Raw genomic sequence first — 21,945 nt, forward strand, 5'->3', positions numbered from 1 at the left:
TTTTAATTTTGCACATCAAAGATTACTTTTTCTGGCCAGTTTCCTTACATATACATCAATGCCAAGCACTCTTTAAGAGCATTAAGTGTGGGTAGAGGTAGTCAGACTGAGTTATGTTCCTAGAGTTTAAAATTGAGCCAATTTTTTGGGTATTAGCCTATCAAAAGAGCTCTGTTTTCTTATCAATGTCCATTTTGCTTCCTATTTCTCTCTCCCATGCCTTTCACTTGGAATGACCACAGTTGACATTAAAAAGCTGCTGGCAGGTATGAAATAAACTTACTCTGTTACAAATAGCAAAGACCACAGTGCCTGTGAGGCGGCTCACGGGTTCCGTAAGTCAGCAGTGACCTCTCTCTAGAGTAGGGGTGTCGAACTCAATCAGAGAAGGGGCCAAAATCTAAAATCCAGCCTAAATCGCGGGCCGAATGGTTTACTGAACAGTCATAAACTGTCATTGTGATGGAAACGCAGCGAAGTGCAGTGATGACAGCGTGGTGCGGGCCACATTGCAAGGCCTGGCGGGACGGATTTGGCCCGCGGGCCTTGTGTTTGACACATGTGCTCTAGAGTGTGTGATCGGCCGGCGGCATTTAGAACTTGGGGCGTAGCATGGTGGACAAAGACATCGTTCTGTCTGCACCTCATGTCCCAAACACCTGCTACAAACTGTATGTTTGAGTTATAAAGGATGCAACCTGTCCCGTGTCCACATCACAAACACTCATGAAAACCCGTTCATGTCGCTGACAGCATCGCAGCTTTTCTGAGTTTTTACTAGCCCCGAGGACATTTTCAAAATGACTACATTTGAGCAGTTCTGCCGAAGGAATAGTTCCTGGTCTCTGTGTGTTTTGTCCCTCCTCCATTTAGGACTCTTAGATCCCAGCCTCCCTGTCTCAGGGTCACACAGGCATCTAAGGGCGTCCCTCTCTTTATGTCTCTGGTGTACTGTCTGCCAGTCACCGGGGGAAGGCACTTGCACCTTCCAAAATCGATGCTACTGCACTCCCGGATCCCCTGGTTGGGAGTGCGGTCTGAGCCAGGCCACCGCTGCTAAATCGGTCGGGTGTCCTCCGTCTGCTTCTGGGCACAGAGAGTACCAGCTCCCAGGAGATGGCCCCTGTCTACCCACTCACGACCCCTCCTGGCCCCGGACACCTCCCTCCTGCATGGCAGCATGACAATGGGACACAGCGCCCCTCAGCCGCCCAGGAGGCTGGTATAGTATTGGGTTCGCTGGATCCGTCTCACTAACCCCACTCCTTTCCTTTCGTCCCCAGTGGCCTGGTTTGCTTTTGACCCCGGCTCCGCACACTCGGACATCATCTTCTCCAACGACAACCTGACTGTGACCTGCAGCAGCTACGACGACCGGGTGGTCCTGGGGAAGACCGGCTTCTCCAAGGGGGTCCACTACTGGGAGATCACCGTGGATCGCTACGACAACCACCCCGACCCTGCCTTCGGCGTGGCCCGCATGGACGTGATGAAGGATGTGATGTTAGGAAAGGACGACAAAGCCTGGGCAATGTACGTGGACAATAACCGGAGCTGGTTCATGCACAACAACTCGCACACCAACAGGTACCCTGCAGCCCCCACACTGAGCCTTCTTCACGTTGGCTTCTGGTCGAGAACGAGAGCCCAAGTTCAAAGACCTGTTACATAGACAACGTTAAGGAGGTGGAGGTGGAGGTCGGGCAGGCGGTCTTCGTTAAGTAGCACAGGAGGAGTCCTGCTAGTCTTAACTGAGGACATCCTGGTGGGTATTGTGTTTGCTTGTTTGATCACGTAACAGCAGAGACCTGAGCTCTTTCCTAGGCTCTTCATTGTAATATCCCACCCCTGGCTGGACACTAAGAATCCCCAGGCACACCCATTAGAGGACAACATTCCAGGAGTCTAAAACTCTAGTTCCACTTAGCAGAAAAGCCGTGTTGGACAAGTTATTTTGTTTTTCCAAACCTCAATTTTTAAATCCACCAAATGAGGATATTAATATTTTTCCATGCAGGAATGTTCCCAAGATTAAATGGAATGTGCAAACATGCCTACATCAGAGGCATCTGAAAATAGAAGCTCTTGTTTCTCTTCTTATGATTATTCCCAATACCACTGCTCAGCAGAGAGGCCAGTTAATAAACTAAATCTTGTGGATGCCAATTTGGATAGCTTTGTACGTGAAGAAGTCTCTTCTAGTTGTACAGATTCAGGGCACCCAGTGTGGTGGGGAAGGAGAACATAGCACTATCCTTAGGTTTTCCTCTATCACCAAAATGTAGCCCACACGGTGACAGCTGTCACCCACACTGTGACAGTTTTCCTTGACTCCTTTCTATTTGGTTTGTGTTTTCTTCCTCAAATGTATTTTTTATGAATTTCTTAGATAAGTATCTTTCATGGACCCTGTCCTCTTTATGCTCAATGATTTTCCCAGGATACGTTCTCATTGGTGATTCTTAAAATAATAATAACAATAATAATAATAATAATAATAATAATAAATCAGTCCAATCAAAAGGAAAGTGAGCGAGTCAGTGGTAGGATAGTGGCCTACACTTTTCCAGCCTTTGCTACATGCTCATTGCTGCTCCGCCTCTAGCCAGGGTCTCCAAGGGCCTCCAATTCCTGTTCCCTGGCTGGTATGTATTAATCTCTCCTTAAGGGAGCACGCATCCCCTTTCAGCCTGCTGTCAAACCCTATTAGGTGGAGCTCAGTTGTTTTCTTCAGTGACCTACATTTGGGGGGATCCCTCTGTAACTGGATCCCGGAATCCACCACCCCTGTACCATGCTTACCTTTCCCTCTTAGCTTCTTCATTTTGAAGTGAAGGGGTGAATAATGGCCACTGTCACACTATGCAGAGAAACACATTCTTAAAGCTGAACACGCCTGCTTGCATGCACATTCGTGGCACTTGTGCTGTCATTGTTGAAGGTGTGAATACAAGTCACAATTTGTAAACCTGTCTTCTAACAGCTGTGTGTAGTCCGTTTTCTGCATGTCAGAGGGAAAGACCAGCACTCTTAAATGTCTGTGCTCTGCGGACAGGAGGAGGGAATTAAATACTGCCAGCCCTCAACCAGGGGAAGTGGCAGAGCTGCTCATCCGTGCTGAACGGTGTTTGTGAAACCATCCATTGAAGCATAAGACACAATTCACTGTGAAGTTCAGATTCTTTAAAATCACTCAGTCTCCTGCAGGGGAGCGCCTCCTTCCTCGCTGTTGTCACTTCATGGAGAGCCTCCAACTTCTCAATGCCCATGCAGCATGCAAAGTTACCATCTTCCTGGAATGAATTTTTCTATTTCAAGGGTAGCCTAAGGCCCCCAAATCCAATTTTTCATGCATATGTTTAAGTTCGGCTTAAATTCTTCTCTATTTTGATTTTTAAATTAAGTCCTTCTTGATTAAATGATATTGAATCCACACCCTCTGTGCAGCATGTAGGACACAGCTGTGGGCAGAACTCAGCCGGCCCAACGGCTACTCTCTTTCTTGGTCTTCAATTCGTTGTTTGCGGAGCCGAGTCTCGGTGCTGGTGACTGTGTGAATGAGGTCACTCTCAGCAACAGCAGAGCAGTGCTGTTGAACCCATTCGCTCTCAGGAGGGGCCATATTTCCCCCAAGTGCATGAAAACTGGTTTGGGGGGGAGAGGGGGAGGTAAGCAAAAAACCCTACCTTTTAATATATAAAGCACAGATATGCATCCACACATACATAGATGCACAATGTATCTGTGATATTAACATTTCGTGTAAAGAGAAGCGATTAGGGAGGAGGGGGCTGTCTTAAAAGGCTCCTGAGAGGGAGGAGGCGATACCTGTAAACAATCCAAAGAACACTTACCCATACAAACAGGGAGCCCCCAGCACCGTGACAGGAAAGGGAAATCCAATTGCTTTTTGTTGTTGTTTTCACAGAACTGAGGGAGGGATCGGAAAAGGGGCCACCATCGGAGTCCTCCTCGACCTAAACAGGAAAACCTTGACGTTTTTTGTCAACGACGAGCAGCAAGGGCCCATCGCCTTCGAGAACATGGAGGGCCTCTTCTTCCCGGCCGTCAGCCTGAACAGGAACGTGCAGGTCAGCCTCGCGCTGTGGGTGCAGAAGCAGCTTCTGCTCGCTCTGCTTCTAGCTGCCCGTGGGCGGGCAAGTCCACCCCTGAGAGAGGGAAGCGGACCGTGTCAGGTCCAGATCCAGACAGGCAGGAAAGGAGGAGGGAAAGGGGTCAACATTACAACTGACATGCTCCCAAACCAGCCTAAGCCCCTTCGTTCTACTTGGACACAGTCTAGTTAACAGCAAGTGGGAAGCTGGAATTCTATTCGTGGTTTACTAATAGCTGTCCCTCTGAGCCCTCATTTCATCTTTAGTAGAAATGAGACTCCTGAACCATCTGGCATGGAAACAAGTGCCTCATGCAGTCCCATGAGTGCCTGAGACGAGAGGATGTAAGACCAAGCTATTAGCACTGTTACCAGAAATTTTGAGCATCTTCTCTGCACTCTTACTTGATGTATGAGGATGGAAAACAGTCCCTGCACACACACACAAAAAAGTAGTTATTTCTGATTTATTGTGAACTAGCGGCCTGGTGCACAAAGATTCATGCGAGAATGGGTCTTTCTTCCCCTGGCTGCTGGCACCACCTTTGCTCTGGCCTGGAGTTGTCTTTCCCCCTTCCCACACTGCTCAGAGGCCCTGAGCGGCTGGGGCAGTGCGGAATGCCTGTGTCCTGCCCGAACCCCAGCTGCTCAGCGCCTTCACATGCAAATTAACCCGCCATTTTTGTTGGGTTAATTTGCATACTCACTCCTGATTGGCTGTTGGGTGTAGATAGGAAAATAACAGATCCTTCTCATTCATTCATTCAACAAATATTTGTTGAGTGCCTTTACTGTGTGAGGCACTATTATAAGTATTAATCATCAGCAAAAACAAAAACAGATAAAAATCTTCCCTTCCAAAAGCTCACATTCCAGTTGAAGGAGACAGACAAGTAAGCACAATTACCATGTTCAATATAGAATGTGTGTGAAGGCAGTCAGTGAGAGGGAACAAAAACCGAGGTAGGGGAAGGGGATCAAGAATGCTGGGGTTGGAGGGTATTGCCGTCTTAAACAGGGTGGTCAGTGTGGGTAGGCCTTGATGCACTCACAGGTGAGCTGAGCCTTGAAGGGGGTGAGGGAGGGAGCTATGTGGTGCTTTCCAGGCAGAGGAAACAGCCAGAGCAAAGTTTCTAAGGCCTGAGGGGCCTCAACAAGCAAGAAAAGGCCACTGGGGTTGGGGGCAGTGGGAGAAATGATCAGTAAGGGGTGGGCCCTGCCAGCCACAGCTAGGACTTGGGCTTTCATTTCCCTCTTGAGCTGGAACTCCCATTGTCAGCGTGAATCTCACTCAGCAAATGGCTGCCTTAACCTGTTAACCGGGGAGTTCCCTTTTTAATTACGCAACGTACAACGGGCACATACTCTTTCACTAGGACGTGTCAGTACGTCACGCCCAGTGGACGTAATTTTATATTATTATTTTTTTTATTTATACTTAATTAAAATAAATGAAATATTTTTTTGTTTATTTATATATAAAGCACAAAGGAAAATACAAAATTACAAATAGAAAAGAATACCAACAAAAAATGGAAACACTGAATTAAAAAATTATAAATTTTACAAACAATTATAAAGATTACAAAAATATATATTTTTTATTTCTATACACAATAAAAAATATAAAAAAGTTAACAATTACAGAACAATAAATAAAAGCACACAAATAAAATAGAAATATTGTGTTTAAAAAATTGAAATATAGATGTAAAAATTTAAAACTCAACTTCCGTGTGATATATTTTAAAACAATTGTTGATACATATTGCTTGCTACCTTACAATCCAGACACCAGGATGTAGATTCTTTCCTAACACCTTTTTTGTAGCAAACTTAGCATTTCCTGGATTTAGTTTTTACTATATCGCTTTTCATTTGTTCTGGAAAATGCCTTTCAACTAAGCATGATGGTTTAGATGTAGAGCTGCTTGTTGATGTCTTTGGGTGGGTTTTCACTATGTTGTTATCTACCAATTTCTCTACACACTCTATCAAAAAGTGTAATCAATCCAAATAACCTTTATCTTTTTTGTATATAATATATGCACTGAGGCAGCATATATCAATTAATTGTAGAAAAATTTTTTTATAAAATTTTTTTACCCTATTATGGGCAGCCGTGTAGGCCACCATAACCCCATCTCCCAAATTCTTGTTATAATCCAGGACAACATTCGGTTTTTCTTGCCTTCTTCCTCTCTTTTCAGTCATTGTCTTTTCATCATTATGAATAGAACTGAGCATCAGTATATCTTTTTTATCCTTCCATTTTAAAACCATAAGTTTATCTTTGATTCTTACTGTATGTTCATTTTTCTGTAATTTTTTTGTTTTTATTTCACTGGGGATTCTGACTCTGTTTATCCTCATTGTTCCAACAATGTCTGTATTGTTTTGACACAAGAGTTCAGCCAAATGAATTGACATATATAAATTATCTAAGTAAATTCTATACCCTTTATTCAGTAAGTCATGTGTTAACTCCAAAACAATTCTTGATTGTTTTTCTTGTGGGTAGTTTGAACCATAATTTGTGTCCTTGCCTGTATATAAAATTATATTTTGTATGTTTCCAGATTGGTTTTCACTCAAAATAAACAACTTCATTCCAAATCTAGCTGTTTTTGTAGATATATATTGTTTCCAAGATAAATTCCCTTTCCATAATAAAAGAGATTCATCTACGCATATTTCTCATTCACATACATAAAAACTTTTAAACTTTTCTGACAAATTATTGATGATTGGATCAATTTTATATGTTTTTCTATTATATAAAGGTTGGAGATATAAAAAATATAAGTAAATAATATATAATATGAAAATAGGTAGGTAAGTGTAAGTACGTACCGGCCACTGCTCACCCAGAACACGTCCACCACTCTCAATAGCGAAATTATACTGATTCCCTCCGTGTCTTAAATTCATGTCGAGACATGTATGGATGACTAATACCTTTGTTGTTCGGAAATATATGTCCCGCCTGTTTCAGGGCACAACATATATTTCAAGGACGTATTCATATGTCCTACCCGTACCCGATATTGTTTACGTTTGACGTATTTATATGTCCCTCTCGGTTAACAGGTTAAGATAGGACTTGAGCTGAAACCAGTTTGGCTCAGTGGAAAGAGCGTCAGCCTGCAGACTGAAAGGTCCCAGGTTTGATTCCAGTCAAGGGCATGTACCTTGGTTGCAGGCACAGCCCCAGTAGGTGCAAGAGGCAGCTAATCAATGATTCTCTCTCATCCATGTTTCTAACTCTCTGTCCCTCTCTCTTCCTCTTTGTAAAAAATCAATAAAATATATTATTTTTTTAAAAAAAGGATAGGACTTGAGAATCAAAACATTGCAGGTAATTTTTGCTCTACTCAGAACCACAATGTTGGGAACTATTTTAAAAATCCATTGTTTATCAGGATGTATTATAGAAGTGATGCCAGCCCAGTGACCTCTGCTCTTCTCTCTTCCTGCAATTAGTTGCGTTTTCCTGGGAGGCTGAAATCTAATCTATCAAGTTCAGCCTGTACACTGGAAAAAAGGAAACCATAAAATATCCTAGAAGTGAGCTTTGGAAAACCTAATCCAAAGTTCCCACAGTTTTAGCTGCTCTGAGTATCTTTAGATCAAGGCTCTTGGGCTGGGGAAGAGGAGGGTAAGAACTGGAACCATGGCAGTACTGTGCGAAATGATTCTAGCCTTGTCCATTGCTGTATGAGGTTGGACAGAAGTCAGCGAAATTGCATTAAGGGCCCATTTTTCTTACACCTGACAATCACCTATGCAATCCCCAATTGGAATAGCAAGTGAACAAGTAATAACGGAAGGGTTGTCTGCTTATCTGTTCTCTAACCATGAATTTGGCAATGATCACTACAATGTGGCCAACAGGCTTTGCAGATCAATGCCTGGGTCGTTAGTCATAAGGAACACAATCTCTCCAGAATCTTAACATGAGAACCATAGTATCAAGTGTCTCCAGGATCTGGGAGCCCACCATGATGACCAGGTTCCTAGCATGGGGAGAATTCTACTGCAATTCTCTTCAACGTGCTCTAGAGTTTGGATTAAAGAAGAGTGACCAGATCCCTTTTGAGTTAGGAACACACCCACTGTGCCCTGGGAAGGAGGGTGCAGGGAGAAGGGGAGGCAGGGGTCCTGCTATGCCTCCAAGACTCACAGTCTCTCCCCGCAGGTCACACTTCACACCGGACTCCCAGTCCCTGACTTCTACTCCAGCAGATCATCAATAGCCTAAGGACGGCTGTGGAGGCGCCAGCTGCCTGCTCCCACCTCCGCCTGAGGAGCAACTGCAAGGAGCTCAGCCGGAGCTTGGTGAGATGCCAGAAAGCTGGAAGGAGAGGAAGAAGGAGGAGAGCAAAGCTGGTCCTCTATGGTCTTTACACCCCACAGTTCCGCCCCTTCGCTTCCACCCTCTCCATTGCTGTAATGCCTGCGTTCGCTCCCATATTCAGCAACTCCAACCAGCGAAGGACCCAGACAACCCACATGTCACTTCATTTCCTCTTTCAGACTTTGCTTTTAGTTAACTTCATTTCTATGTGGGTGAGTTGCCTCGTGTTTCCCTGCTGATCATGCTATCAGTGACATATGGAACTGGCCCTGCCAAGAGGAAATTGTTTTCTTAAGCTTTCTGTCAGAGGTGGTAGGGAGAGGTAGGGAAGGAGGAACTGAACTTGGAGCCTAGAATGCTCTTGCCCTGCTACCTCTCATGCAGTGTTAGCTCTGCATAGCTGATCTTTGGGAGGTGGACGGAGTGAAGGTAGCTTTGAAAAGTTTTCCTATCCATTGAAGCACAAAACTATCAGCTACACTGTGGATAGGATTGCTAGGATTGCTGGGTCATTAGGACAGGCCAGACCCCTGGTCATTGAATGAAACTGAAAAGTCTCCAGACATGAGCAGACCAAGGCACTTAACAATTTGGTTCATTTCTTTAATACACATTTCTGATTGAGAGCTTATTATGGACCGAGCACTATTCTAGGGACACGGGACACAGTGGTGAGTACACAGGTGTGGTCTCTGTCCTCCTAGGGAGAACAACCCAAAAACAAAATGATAACAAATTGTTATAACTAGAAAGAAAATAAATAAGGGAGAGAGAGAGGCTCATTGGCAAGGTCTCTCACACCCCTTGCCATGATACTAAAAATCCATGTATTTTGGTCATAGCACCAGAAACCCACCAACTCAATGCCTTTTCAACCGTGCTATTTTAATTAGGGTACCTGCTGCTATTCATCATAGAGCCCTTCTTTGGTAGAAACAATGTCAACACTCTTATTTGTTAATGCTGCAACGATACTAAGCCTTAAAAATGTATGGGGGGCAGAGAGGAGGAACAGTGGCCAGAAGGAGGTGGGCCCATCCTCAGCAGTGGGGGACTTCGGTCTCAGTCCATCTTAGCGCATTCTCAGGATAAACATGCTCACCCCCGTGTACTCTCTGTGCCTGTGACTGTTGAGAAAAATCCATCCTCTCTGCTGCCACGCTCAACCTGACTTCCTGGAGTCGTTCAAATAATGTTTGGAAGAAAATGAAATTGTATGCAGTTGCTATGAGTGATAGCAAAATAATAACGCTTGTTCCTTCTAGAGAGAGAGAGAGAGACTGACATGTAAGTTCCCCTTCAGATTCTTTAGCTGAATATGACATTTTAGAAAATGTAGGATCTGGAAGGATGTTCTGATCAGTGGTCTAAATATTTTCCAGTGAGCCAAGGAATTCACCATGAAAACAACAACAACAACACACACACCAAGAATAACAAATAAAAGCGAAGAGGTAGGATGGAAAAGCTAGCAAATTAAAGTTTTGGCAAAAAAAAAAGTATATATGTAAATAGCTACTGATTTAGTTCTGTGCTTACCTGGTTTAGATGCGTTCTCTCAGTTCCAGCTTTCTAGTCACGTGTACCTAATTTATTGAATGGGTGCTATCCCGTGTCTGTCCGTCCTGGTTTCCCTCGGCTACAGAAAATCTCCGTTGCAGGGCAACACTAGTCTGATATTTGATTTACTCTCCAATGAGACTCGATAGCTGGGCCGCTGTAGACTCATAGTTACCTTGTCCTTTATGAAATCCATCCTGCTAATTAGAGTTCTAGTGACTTGTAACATGTAGTTTACACAGAATTGCAAGAATAGAAGCTGCTGTACTAGGAAAAAAATGACATTTCTGGTGTGCCAATAAATGATTTTTATGAGAGAACATGATATGTGTCTTTGGAATCTCTTATTTTTCCTGCCTGTTTGGGAATGACAACTCGCCTTGGTCAAAGCAATGCTTCTTCAGGGACGTGTAGCTGGAAAGTCCCGCAGAGCTCTTGAAAGCACCTGTTATTTATCCCCTTTTTCTCCTGGGCGCTGGCACTGTCTCCCGGGAGCACTCAGTCCCTCAGTCCTAACTTAGTGTGAAACTTTAATAGTTTAGATGCGGGTGGGGTCTCCCTCCAACCACTGGTGACTGGCTTTAACAAAGCTGCTCCTAAAGAAGCCACAGACGCATACTGCAAAGCACAGTGTCGCTGACTTTTTCAAACCTCGTCCCTTCAACATTCTTCTGAATGTTTATGTGGCTAAATAACACAATTGTTTTTGTGTGCATTCGGATGGCTAAACAATATGGTTGTTTTTAAGTCATTGCAACATTATTGGTCTCCTTTGCATTGTTAGTAGCTTCTTAAAATACACTGCGGTTGTTCTTCGAGAAAAGAGAAGCATCACCTAAACTTTAGGTCCTAAAGGGATACGATCCAGGCTTCTCTCACAGAGCGGGGCATCAGGCAGGTGGCAGCAGCTGCGGCTCTGCCAGGTTTCTGCCCCTCCCTCTTTTCTCATCATCTGCCCCTCCCCCAATGTTTTTTTCTTCTTCTCCTGTTGGCCCCACCTCTCCTCTGTTTTTTCCTCTCTTTTGTTCACTTCCTAATGGAACACTTTGTCTGGTTTTTTACTCTTCTCATGGTGTTAAGGTTAATGGAACTTCTGATTCCTGCTATTTTCTCAGAGGAGCGATTAAGTGATTTACAAGAAATCATCTCATTTTCTGGAAATGAGATCCTGTTTTTTTCTGCCTCTGACGTGTGCTTTAATCAATAGTCGACCTATTGATAAGACAGGAGGGCTTGCTTTTGAATCAGGATTTCTGATTATGAATCAAGGGAACTTTGGCTAAAGAGCTTCTCAGATCACATTACTTTTGTAATTCATATGCTAAAGACACCTGCATATATTCTTCAACTATATGTGCCAGCTGCTTCCACTGAGATTGGTGTTTATGGAATCTTAGGTCTGACATACATCACACATTACTGAGGCTACCTACATCTTGTCTTCATCTGAAGAGCCAACTTTTGGGATGCCTGCAGAATGTGGGGTATTTTGAACAATGGAAGCGCCTAATTAAATACACAGAAACAGCCCTGTCCAGTTGCACAGTGGTGAGAGCATCGGCCCTTGGACTGAAGGGACGTGGTTCGATTCCCAGTCAAAGGCACCGAGTTGCAGGTTCCACACCTGGCCCTGGTCGGGGCATGTGTAGGAGGCAACCAATCGATGTCTCTCTCACCTTGATGTCTCTCCCTCTTTGTTTCACTTCTTCCCTTTCACTCTCTAAAAATCAATGGAAAACCTATTCTTGGGTGAGGATTAACAACAAAAAGATAAACAAATAAATGCACAGAAACATCAGTCTGGTCCTTTGCATTTATCATCTCCTCCACTCTGCTGCAGCTGTGCTAAGCTAAGAGAAGCTGCAGGGATAGAGTTAGGTATCACAGAATTAGAAAGTGGGGATGGCTGCATAACCTTGTGAATACAGTAAAAATCACTGAACTGTACACTTTGAGTGAAGGGCCATGTGGACATGACCAGGACTCTCCTTGCAGCCTCCCTCACACCACAGCCAACAGTCCATTCCTATCTTACCAAGCCTGTCCTCTAAGGCAGTGTTTCCCAAACTTCTCTCATGATGAGAATCACCTGGTTAAGTATGCACTTAGTTAAGTATACAATTTTACCTATATGTTCCCAAAAATTCTAGTTCAGCACTTCTTAGTTGGGATTCAGGAATCTGTATTTTAACAACACCAGGTGATTCTCATCATGAGAGAAGTTTGGGAAACATCACTCTAAAGCCCAAAGCAGAAGGGGAGGGGTGACGAGGACCTAGCAGCTGACCCCTGACCCTTTCTTCTCTTTCCCTTCCCACTTCCCCACACTCTCTACCTTCCTAGCGGGGGCTTTAACCTGCCCCTTTTCTGAGGGCCATTGTTGTGGAGAGAGTAGAATACCTGGCTATCATTAAGGAAGCAATTAAAAATAGTGCTTACATCAAGCATGTCAAATTTTGGGCTTGCGGGCCGCATGTCTTGATTATTTGGCTTGTGATGGCCTTTGAGTTTGACATGCTTGGCTCACATACTCTGGTTATGAATCTTGTTCACATATTTTTTCTTCTCCCACAGATAAAAGTAAACATACCATGAAACCCAAAAGGGTTAATATTGTGGTTGATAATCTTGCCTTTTTCCTCCCAACAATTTTTCTTAAATTCTCTAATAATTAATGAAGACAATGGAAATAATTTCATAAATAAGCAAGGTTGAATGTTAAAATGTTAATTACCTGCTTATCAACTTACAAACCATCTTTTTTTTTTTTTTACCCTCACCCAAGGAAATGTTGATTTTAGAAAGAGAAGAAGGGAAAGGGAGAGAGAGAGAGAAAAACATCAATGTGAGAGAGAAACACCGATAGTTGCCTCCTGCAGTGCCCCCAACAAGGGATCGAACCCGCAACCTAGGCATGTGCCCTGGATGGGAATTACACCTGCCAACTTTTGGTGTATGGGACAATGCTCCCATCAACTGAGACACCCAGCCAGGACCAAACCATCTTTTGATGTATGACCATGATTTTTAATGTGTTTGATGAAGGAAACTATAAAGCTAAAGAAACCATCTTAAAGAGAGAAGCTTCATGAAGCTATAAACCAGGGCTCTCTACCATGGCTAAAATTCTCTAAGTGCAATAAGTTCAACTATGATTTTATATATGTCCTGCACCAAGAGAGGGACATAACGTGAGATAAAGCATGTAAGAGTGCTTTGCACAATAAAGATGAAAGACATGTTAATACAGGATTAATTGCTGTAACCTCTGCACTCTGCATAGCAGACAAGCCTGAGAGGAAGGAGTAGTGCAATGGCTGAGAGCAGTTTCCAGCAGTGACTGACTCCTGGCCCTGGCCTTGGCCCTGGCCCTGGCCCTGGCTCAAAGGTGTGCCAGCTGCGTGCCCTGGAATAAGCAATGAAAACTCGTATAGTTTCCACACCTTTAAAGTGGAGAGAATCATAGACTTTTCCAAGGGTTAAATCAAATAATATATGTAAAACAGTCTGAACAATTCCTGGCCCATAATGAGTGAGTGCTATGGTATTTTATTTGTGTGCGATTCATTAATAGTCCACAGTTCTATCCCTTTCCACCATCACATTTTGTTTATTAATCCTCACTCCGGGATATTTTTTCCATTGATTTTTTTTTTTTAGGGAGGAAGGATAGGAAGGAGGGAGTGAGAGAGAGAGAAACATTGATGTGACAGAGTCACATGGGTTGGTTGTCTCCCATACATACCCTGACTGGAGCCAGGGATTGAACCCACAGGGTATGTGCCCTTGACCAGGAATCGAACCTGAGACACCTTCCTGCTCCAGCTGCCACCCCAATCACTAAACCACACCGACCAGGGTCCCTCCCTTTTTTATTACTAAGATCCCATTTGAGTGTCAATAAAAATTCTTACCATCATCTTCTTGGGAGACAATGCCTATTTTTGGAATTTGACAAAATGTTTGTTAAATTCTCCTGCAAAAAATTAATGAAAGAATGTAGGCAAGCAAACTCTGAGAAAAGGTAGTAACTTAACTTGTAGGACACATTAAAATCTATTTCAAATCCCCAATAATCAAAGTGGTGTAATATTCCTACACTCAGCTACAAGATAACTCAGACATAGAAATTTTAGTAGATGTTGAATAGAGAATTACAATGGAGGAAATGAAAATTATTTTAAAATGTTGAAAAATATTATTTGAAAATTGGTTAACTATTTGGAAAGCAAAACTATAACCTTAATCACAACATTTTCCAGATGGTAAAGTGTTAAACATAAATTTTTTAAAACTATAACAAACCAGAAGAGAATGCTAATATTCATCTACTCTCTCTCAAGGAGTCCTAAGTCACTGTAAATTACTTTATGCAAATGGTTTACCGGTTTTCTAGGATCCTCTCCAACTTACATTTTACATTGCAAACCTTTCTTTGTTATCTTTGCCTATACATCATAGCCATCTGTTTTCTTCTTCAGTTAACTTGATCCATTTTTTTCCCCTGTCTAAACCCACATCTAGTACTAAAGATTTATGGAGTGTATTGATTTAATGTTAGGCTGCCATTTAACAAGCTCCCTTTAAGGAAAGATTGAGATATTAAATATGAACTACTCTGCCCTCTGTTTCTGGGCTGTATTTTCAACCTAATAGTTAATGAGTTTATAATGAACCAGTCATCTGAGGAGAGTGAGGACCCCCATGGTTCTATTCGTAATGATGACTTCCACATGTGATCTCTGAGAAAACCACTCCACTTCAGATATTTTCCTGATTGCCTGGTAGGCTGTGTGGCTATCAGATATGAAGAAATAAGTTTCCTATCGTATAGGTTGGGCAGGTTTAAAATAACAAGCAAGTGAAGGTTAATTGCAGCTTCTCAAGAGGCCGGCTTCATGGTTGGCAATACCACTCAGGCTTTGCAGAATATGCGAACCTTAACTATCTAGGCACAGTGACGCACTCAGACCTGACAGACCTGCAGAGAAAATTACGAATTTCTATCAGAAAGAAATCAATCTTAGAAACCTCAAGGAGCAGCCAAAACTTGATGCCATTATTAAATTCTAGGTCTTCACGATTCCAACTAAGACCAAGGATTAAGATGTGGTGCAGTTACTGCCTACGATACATACACTGTGTGAAGCCAGTTGTCCATCACCAAGTTGAGGGGACCCTTGGTGTTAAGAGAATTGAGCACCTGCTCTCCATGCCTGGGGAATGGACAGAGACTCTCAGGGGACCGGATGAAGCACTGAGGCCAGTCCAGGGGCAGCGGGGATGTCAGAGCAGGGCCTCAGAAGAAACAGGAGAAAACGGGACTCCCGCAGGGGCAGGCTCAGTGCAATGACGGCCAGTGCATTTCACAGGTGCTTCTTCGCTTTAGAAGTCTCAGGCTTCATCCTCAGTCCTCTTGCAGGTGTGTGGCAGTAACGAAAGGAAACCTAATCATCCCTGGGGCATTTCTAGTAGAAACTTTCAAAGACACTATAAAAGAGGGTATTTTTATTGGTTAGAGAGAGAGGGTAAGAGAGAGAGAAGCATTGTTACAAGAGAAACATCCATCTGTTGCCTCCCATACACACCTGGTCTGGGATTGAACCTGAAACCTGGGTATATATGCCCTGACCAGGAATCAAATACGCAATCATTTTAGTGTACAGACGACGTTCAACCAACTGAGCCACCCGGCCGGGCTAGTTTGCATTTCGATTTTTGTATTTCACACTTAAACAGCTCTGCAATGAAGATACATCTTACGTGTGTCGGAAGAAATGCCTCCGTTACTAGCAAAGTGATGGTTCTTGGCCTGCACTGCATATGGAAATCATCTGGAGAACTTTAAAAATACTGCTCCCAGCCGAAACCAGTTTGGTTCAATGGATAGAGCGTGGGCTTGGGGACTGAAGGGTCCCAGGTTCGATTCTGGTCAAGGGCATGTACCTTGGTTGAGGGCATGTCCCCAGTAGGGGGTGTGCAAGAGGCAGCTGATCAGTGACTCTCTCATCGATGTTTCTAACTCTCTATCTCTCCCCCTTCCTCTCTGTACAATAAAATATATCTTTTTAAAAATATATATTTAAAATATATTTTAAATAAAATCAATAAAATATATTTTAAAATATATTTAAATATATTTAAATAAATATATTTATTTAAATATATAAATCAATAAAATATATATTTTTTAAAAAATACTGCTCCCAGGCTACCAGTTTCATTGGTCTGGGATGCAGCCTGAGAATGCGGGGGTTTTTAAGTTCCCACGGTGAGTTCAACCTGCACCAAGGGTGAGAATGCAGACGTAAGGACTGAGTGGGTGGCATGTAGTCAGGCGCTGGTTACTGCCTGTACATTTGAGAAATTAATAGGATGCAGTTCATCAGTCTGCTACTTCTGTGTTATTTGCATTGGTAGCTGATCAATTTAAATTCACATGATTGTCACTTAAAAACGTCTTTTAAAAGATTCCACTATAATACAAGATAGAGTTTTTAAAATTTGGATATGTGCAAAATTAATACTCATACACTGGATAATACAACTGAAGAAAGTAATAATTGCCAAAATTCTGGAAACAGATCACAGATTTTTATTTGCTGGTACCAGCTGACATGTCATGAACTACCATTCAGATGTCCAAATCTGTCAAAAGTTTCCAGCTACCTTTACTTTATGTCTATAACTCAATTGAAAGCAATGATACAAACCAAGCAGCCAAAAGGGAAATACAAACAAAAATCCCCACACAACCCACAGTATTCTATGATATGTGTTAAAATTATTCTTCAGCATCACAAATCTGCTAACAAGGTCCAGATCGTGAGCAGGTGTTACCATCATATCACATGTAACTGCCTATGGCCACACTTGATAGGCGTTTTATACCTCAGCTGTGCTGGTCACTCTGAAGAAGCAAATGCCATGTATTTGTGGGAATGAATGCACTCTATTACAAACCAGGTTTTTAAAAAGTTGTGTACATTTAATGTTGTATTTGTCTGCTTGTCTTCAAAAGAGCCAATATTAAGCCAGTTGTGCATTTTATAGTCTCTGACAAAGGCATCTTACAATTGAGAAATACTCTGATAACATTAGTAGCCATATGGTGAATCTTATTGTGTTCCATGCAATATATGAAGGGCTTTAAGTGAATCATTTCACTTAATCCTCATGTGGCTTATGCATTTTTATTATTAGCATTATTAGCATTTCTATCTCATTCTAGAAATGAGAAAACTGAAGCACGGAAGGGCTAAATAACTTGCCCAAGGTCACACAGTAGGCAAGTGTTAGAGCCAGGATTTGACCTCAATCAGCCTCACCCTAGGATTTGTGCTCTTAACCACTTGGTTACAGGACATTGTGATTGCTACACATAGGATGTATCATATACACCACACTCATTCAGTCAATAAATATTAGTACTAAACAGTTATAACTACCGGGGGGAGCAGTGAGCAAAATAGACAAGGTCTCTACCTTCTTAGACCTGATATTCTAATAGGGAAATGCAAAGGAAGGAAGGAAGGAAGGAAGGAAGGAAGGAAGGAAGGAAGGAAGGAAGGAAGGAAGGAAGGAAGGAAGGAAGGAAGGAAGGGAAAGAAAGAAGGAGGAGAGGAAAGAAGGAAGGAAGGGGAGGAAGGGGAGGAAGAGGGGAAGGAGGGAGGGGAAGGAGGGAGAAGAAGAAGGGAAGGGTAGGGAAGGGAGAAAGGGAGGATAAAGAGGAAGATAGGGACAGAGAGGAAGGAAGAAGAAAGGAAGCTCAAGATAATTTCAAATAGTAATAAATAACGGAAATCAAACAGGCTAATGAGATAGAAAGTTTGGGGTGGTCAGCAATTGCCTCTCTGAGGAGGTGACAGGCTGAAGGGCCAGGGGTAAAAACCTGGAAGCAGTAACAAGCTAGTTATGTCCAAGGATCTACTGAGAATCAGTGCACCTGACAGGTGGGATGAGAGAGGAGAGGGGGCCAGATAATGTGGGCAGATGGGCAGGGCCAAAACACAGGGCTCCGCAGCCCAGGTACTCCCATTAGGAGGCTTTGGATACCAAAGACCCAAACCTGACTCTGGCTGACCTAAAGGCACAGAAGGAAGGCACTAGAATGGTACAAGTTAGCTCAGAATGATGGGAACCTGGACAGCTCCGGGAATTGAGGGGCAGGAACGGAGAAATAGCCTTCTCCAAACCCCAATCCACCACCACCCTTCCCCCATCCACCTCACAAAAGCTCCCCGTCTTTCTCATCTTTTTGTCTCTGCTCAAGATTTGACTCCAGAAATACGGGGTCTGATTTTGCCTGTGCCCTGTGTCTGCCTTTGGTGAAGGGAGGACAGGACAGCATGGCTTAGAACCCCAACCACTGCATCTGCTCTGACAGGCAAGAGGGCATGGTGCTGGCAGCAACATGAGCCAAGTGACAGCTCCTATCTCTGTCATGCTTTGAATGAATGAGTGCTGCTTACGTCTGTGCCTTTCATCGCTGGCATGTGTTCTTCGTTTTACAAAAGCAAAGTTTTAGAAATGGCAGGAAGCAAGGAGGCTCAAATTCAATCTATGCAGAGAATACACAGCGAAGGAGGAAATTCTCTTCAGTATTGACTTTATGTCTCAGAATATCAAATGCTCACAATGAATTTGGTTCAAAAAACAACAGAGCTTCCACCACCCAGTCGAAACTGGAGCCACAGCCAATATTACCTAATACATCTTTTCCAAGCAATAAACACAAGAAATTACTGCCTCTACGCTACACAAAACTGAACTGGGAATTTTTTGGCAGGGCAGAAAGATCCACACAGCTGATAAGAAAGAAAGAAAAATCATCCTTGGGGTATTGCTGATCTCAATGTCTGGACTTCCGAGTCAGTCCCAGCCCAGGTCAACCACTTACTAGATACAAGTGTAGAAAAGTTAATCTAATCTTAATCAGCCTTAATTTGTCACAAACCAGAAGTAATTAATACTTACAGGAGAGGATGACTATGAGGAGTAAGTTAGAAAATAGGCGAAGTGCCTGATGCAGCACCTCATTGGGATCCCTGTTAATTAAGCTCTTGTTGATCTTTGCAATGGAAAGTGGTCAGCATATAATTAAATACTAGAATGTTTGCAGAGTGCATGTGGGCAGGGGTGAGATTTACAAAAGGTTTTGGCTTTGAATAATTTTAAAAGTTCACACCAGTGTTTCTTTCTTTTCTTTCTTTCTTTCTTTCTTTCTTTTTTTTTTTTTTTTTTTTTTTAAGAATATAGTCCATTGATTTTTTACAGAGAGGAAGAGAGAGGGATAGAGAGTTAGAAACATCAATGAGACTTAAACATCGATCAGCTGCCTCCTGCACATCCTCCACTGGGGATGTGCCCACAACCAAGGTACATGCCCTTGACGGGAATCGAACCTGGAACCTTCAGTCCACAGGCCGACGCTCTATCCACTGAGCCAAACTGGTTTCGGCACACCAGTGTTTCTTAGGGCAAGTAATAATCGCTACTATTACTTTAGGGCTCCCAGTGTGTCCTGTGCTATTCTAAATACTTCACTCTTATTAACTCATTTAATATACACAACAGCCCTGTTAGGTGGCATTACTATGATTCCCTCATCTTAAACATCAGGTGTATGTCATTTGCCTCAGCTCACATAGCCGGTACGTGACGCAGCTGGGATTTGAATTCCCACATGTTGGTTCTAGATCCTTCACTCCTAACTATTCTGCTTTATTCTCCAAAGGGCAAAGCAGCACTAATCCACACCCACACCGCAGCCCCAGGGCTGTGCCACTTCCCTCTTTGCATTCAAAGTTGTCCATTTGGGATTTGGAGCAACAAACGAAAAGTCCAATTTTAAAATGATGTGTTTTGTTAGTTCTTCAAAACTAGACTTTAAAAAATTGGCAAGTTTTAAATTTTGTTAGAAAAGTACTTTATGTGAATATGAGGTTTTTGAAGACATGTCTGCTTCAATATTGTCCCACGTGCCCTCTGTCCCTTATAAGCTATTCTGAGTAAATGGACGCAAAACAACCGTCCTTTGGCACCTGGTACTGATCAAGCTTCTCAGCGCCTCTGTTCACTAGAGTGGCATGCATGGCATGAAAAAGATGTCTGGAAGTAGAGAGAAATAAGTCTTCTCCCCATTTTCTAGAATAAATTTAGATGGTTTGTGTCCTTGTATTTGACTATTTAAGATATTTCATGTAAGTGAGATCATGCAGTATTTGCCCTATCTGACTGGTTTACTTCATTTAATATAATGCCCCCAAGATTCATCCGTGTTGTTGCATCTTATAGAATTTATTTCTTTTTGAAAGCTGAAGAATATTCCATTGTCTGTATATAGCCATGTTTTCTTTATCCATTCATCCACAAATGGGTATTAGGCTGTGTCCATAGCTTGGCCATTGTGAATAATTCTGCAGTGAACATGAGGATGATAAAACACATAGAATCAAAGAATGGAATGATGGTTGCCAGAAGCTGGGGACAGGGTATTGGGGAATTGCTAATCGATAAGCATAAAGCATCAGCTAAGCAAGATGAATAAGTTCTAGAGATCTGCTATCAGCATTGTACTTACAGTTAACAATACTGAATTACACACTTAAACTTTTTCCAAAAGAGTAGCTCTGATGTAAGTGTTTTTGCCACAATAATAATAATAATAAAATGTTTAAGGATTGTGTCGAGGACCTGGAGAAATTCTGATAGAGACCTGGCCCTTGACCTTTGCCCTCTTGGAGGATCACCAAGCTGGGGTAAAGAGGCTCTTTTCTCTAAGTTTCATTGCCCATTGAGAATCCTCAAGGACAGAGAACAGAGTCCCAGGTGAAACCCCAAAGTAAACATGGGGTCTCTCTGGCGCCCTCTCACTTTCCTTTCCGTGCCCACCACTTTTCACCCAGATACAGTACCCAAGGCACTGAAAGCTTCCAGTAGCTACAACACACCCCATGCCTCAGGAGCCATACTCAGCTCAATCTCTTTACCATTTCCCTCATTAATTTTCCAGTCTTCAATTTCCGAGTTTTTTGCTATATCAGAGTAAAAATCTCAAGTACAGTTTCTTACAACTGCCCACTAAGATATCCTTATAAGCTTCTTTAAAAAAAATTTTTTTTAATTAATTTCAAAGAGGAAGGGCAAGGGAGAGAGAAATAGAAACATCAATGATGAGAGAGAATCATCGATTGGCTGCCTCCTGCATATCAGTAAGGATAGAGCCCTCCCTGGGCATGTGCCCTGACCAGGAATCGAACTCTGTCCTCCTGGTTCATGGGTCGATGCTCAACCACTGAGCCAACCCAGCCAGCATCTATCAATACAAGCTTCTTAAAATACAAAAATTTCAACAGCATGGGAAAGCCTACCCATTATTGGACAGTGCCAAAAAGAATCTAGACCACCAATGCCAACATAAAGAAAGCTGAACTGCACAATGTAATCATGACCAAGAGGCTATGGGAACTTGTTGAAGTAACCAAGACTCCACGCTCTGGGGCAGAGCAGCACGATCCCCTTGAAGGGAGAGAAAAAGAAGCTGGGGTCACCCTACCCATCAGCACTCAGCTCAGAAATGCAGGGTCTGCACAGAACAATACCCAGGGAGCTATGCCCTGCTGCAGCCAAGAGGGCACCCACCCCCTCCTGTTGTGCCCATTCAGGACCATGCCTCTCAGGGCACACACCACTGTAGGCAGAGGGGTGCTGGCACATGAGGGCTGAGGAGGGAAGACCTTCAGAGGCCGGCCACGCTAAGGGTGTTTTGCTGATATTGCTGAAGACAAGAATTATTTTTCTCCGTGAAGCAGAACAAAAGAGAGGGAGTTGGGAGCAGGATGGCTAGAAGGTAAGAATTTTTAAACTGCAGCCATTGCTGAACGGAGGACACTATAGACAAATGCTTTGGGGA

The 21,945-nt window shown here is 43.0% G+C and overlaps 1 protein-coding gene across 16 annotated transcripts in view; it reads left to right on the forward strand.

Moving 5' to 3' along the window:
* The window catches only part of TRIM9 (tripartite motif containing 9), a 91,001-nt gene extending 81,797 nt beyond the window's left edge, over window positions 1-9,204 (forward strand). For 9 of the 16 annotated variants that reach the window (XM_036437095.2, XM_036437102.2, XM_045580831.1 and 6 more), the window contains 4 exons: window positions 243-266; window positions 1,284-1,587; window positions 3,929-4,091; window positions 8,313-9,204. In XM_036437095.2, coding sequence (XP_036292988.1) covers window positions 243-266; window positions 1,284-1,587; window positions 3,929-4,091; window positions 8,313-8,375 — 554 coding nt within the window. In that variant the 3' untranslated portion in view covers window positions 8,376-9,204. The remainder of the gene's footprint in view (window positions 1-242; window positions 267-1,283; window positions 1,588-3,928; window positions 4,092-8,312) is intronic. The other 7 variants (XM_036437119.2, XM_036437082.2, XM_036437139.2 and 4 more) reach the window with 3 other exon arrangements.
* The last annotated feature ends 12,741 nt before the right edge of the window (window positions 9,205-21,945 follow it).

This window comes from Pipistrellus kuhlii, unplaced genomic scaffold (genome assembly GCF_014108245.1).
Source record: "Pipistrellus kuhlii isolate mPipKuh1 unplaced genomic scaffold, mPipKuh1.p scaffold_m20_p_1, whole genome shotgun sequence".
NCBI classification, from domain to species: domain Eukaryota; kingdom Metazoa; phylum Chordata; class Mammalia; order Chiroptera; family Vespertilionidae; genus Pipistrellus; species Pipistrellus kuhlii.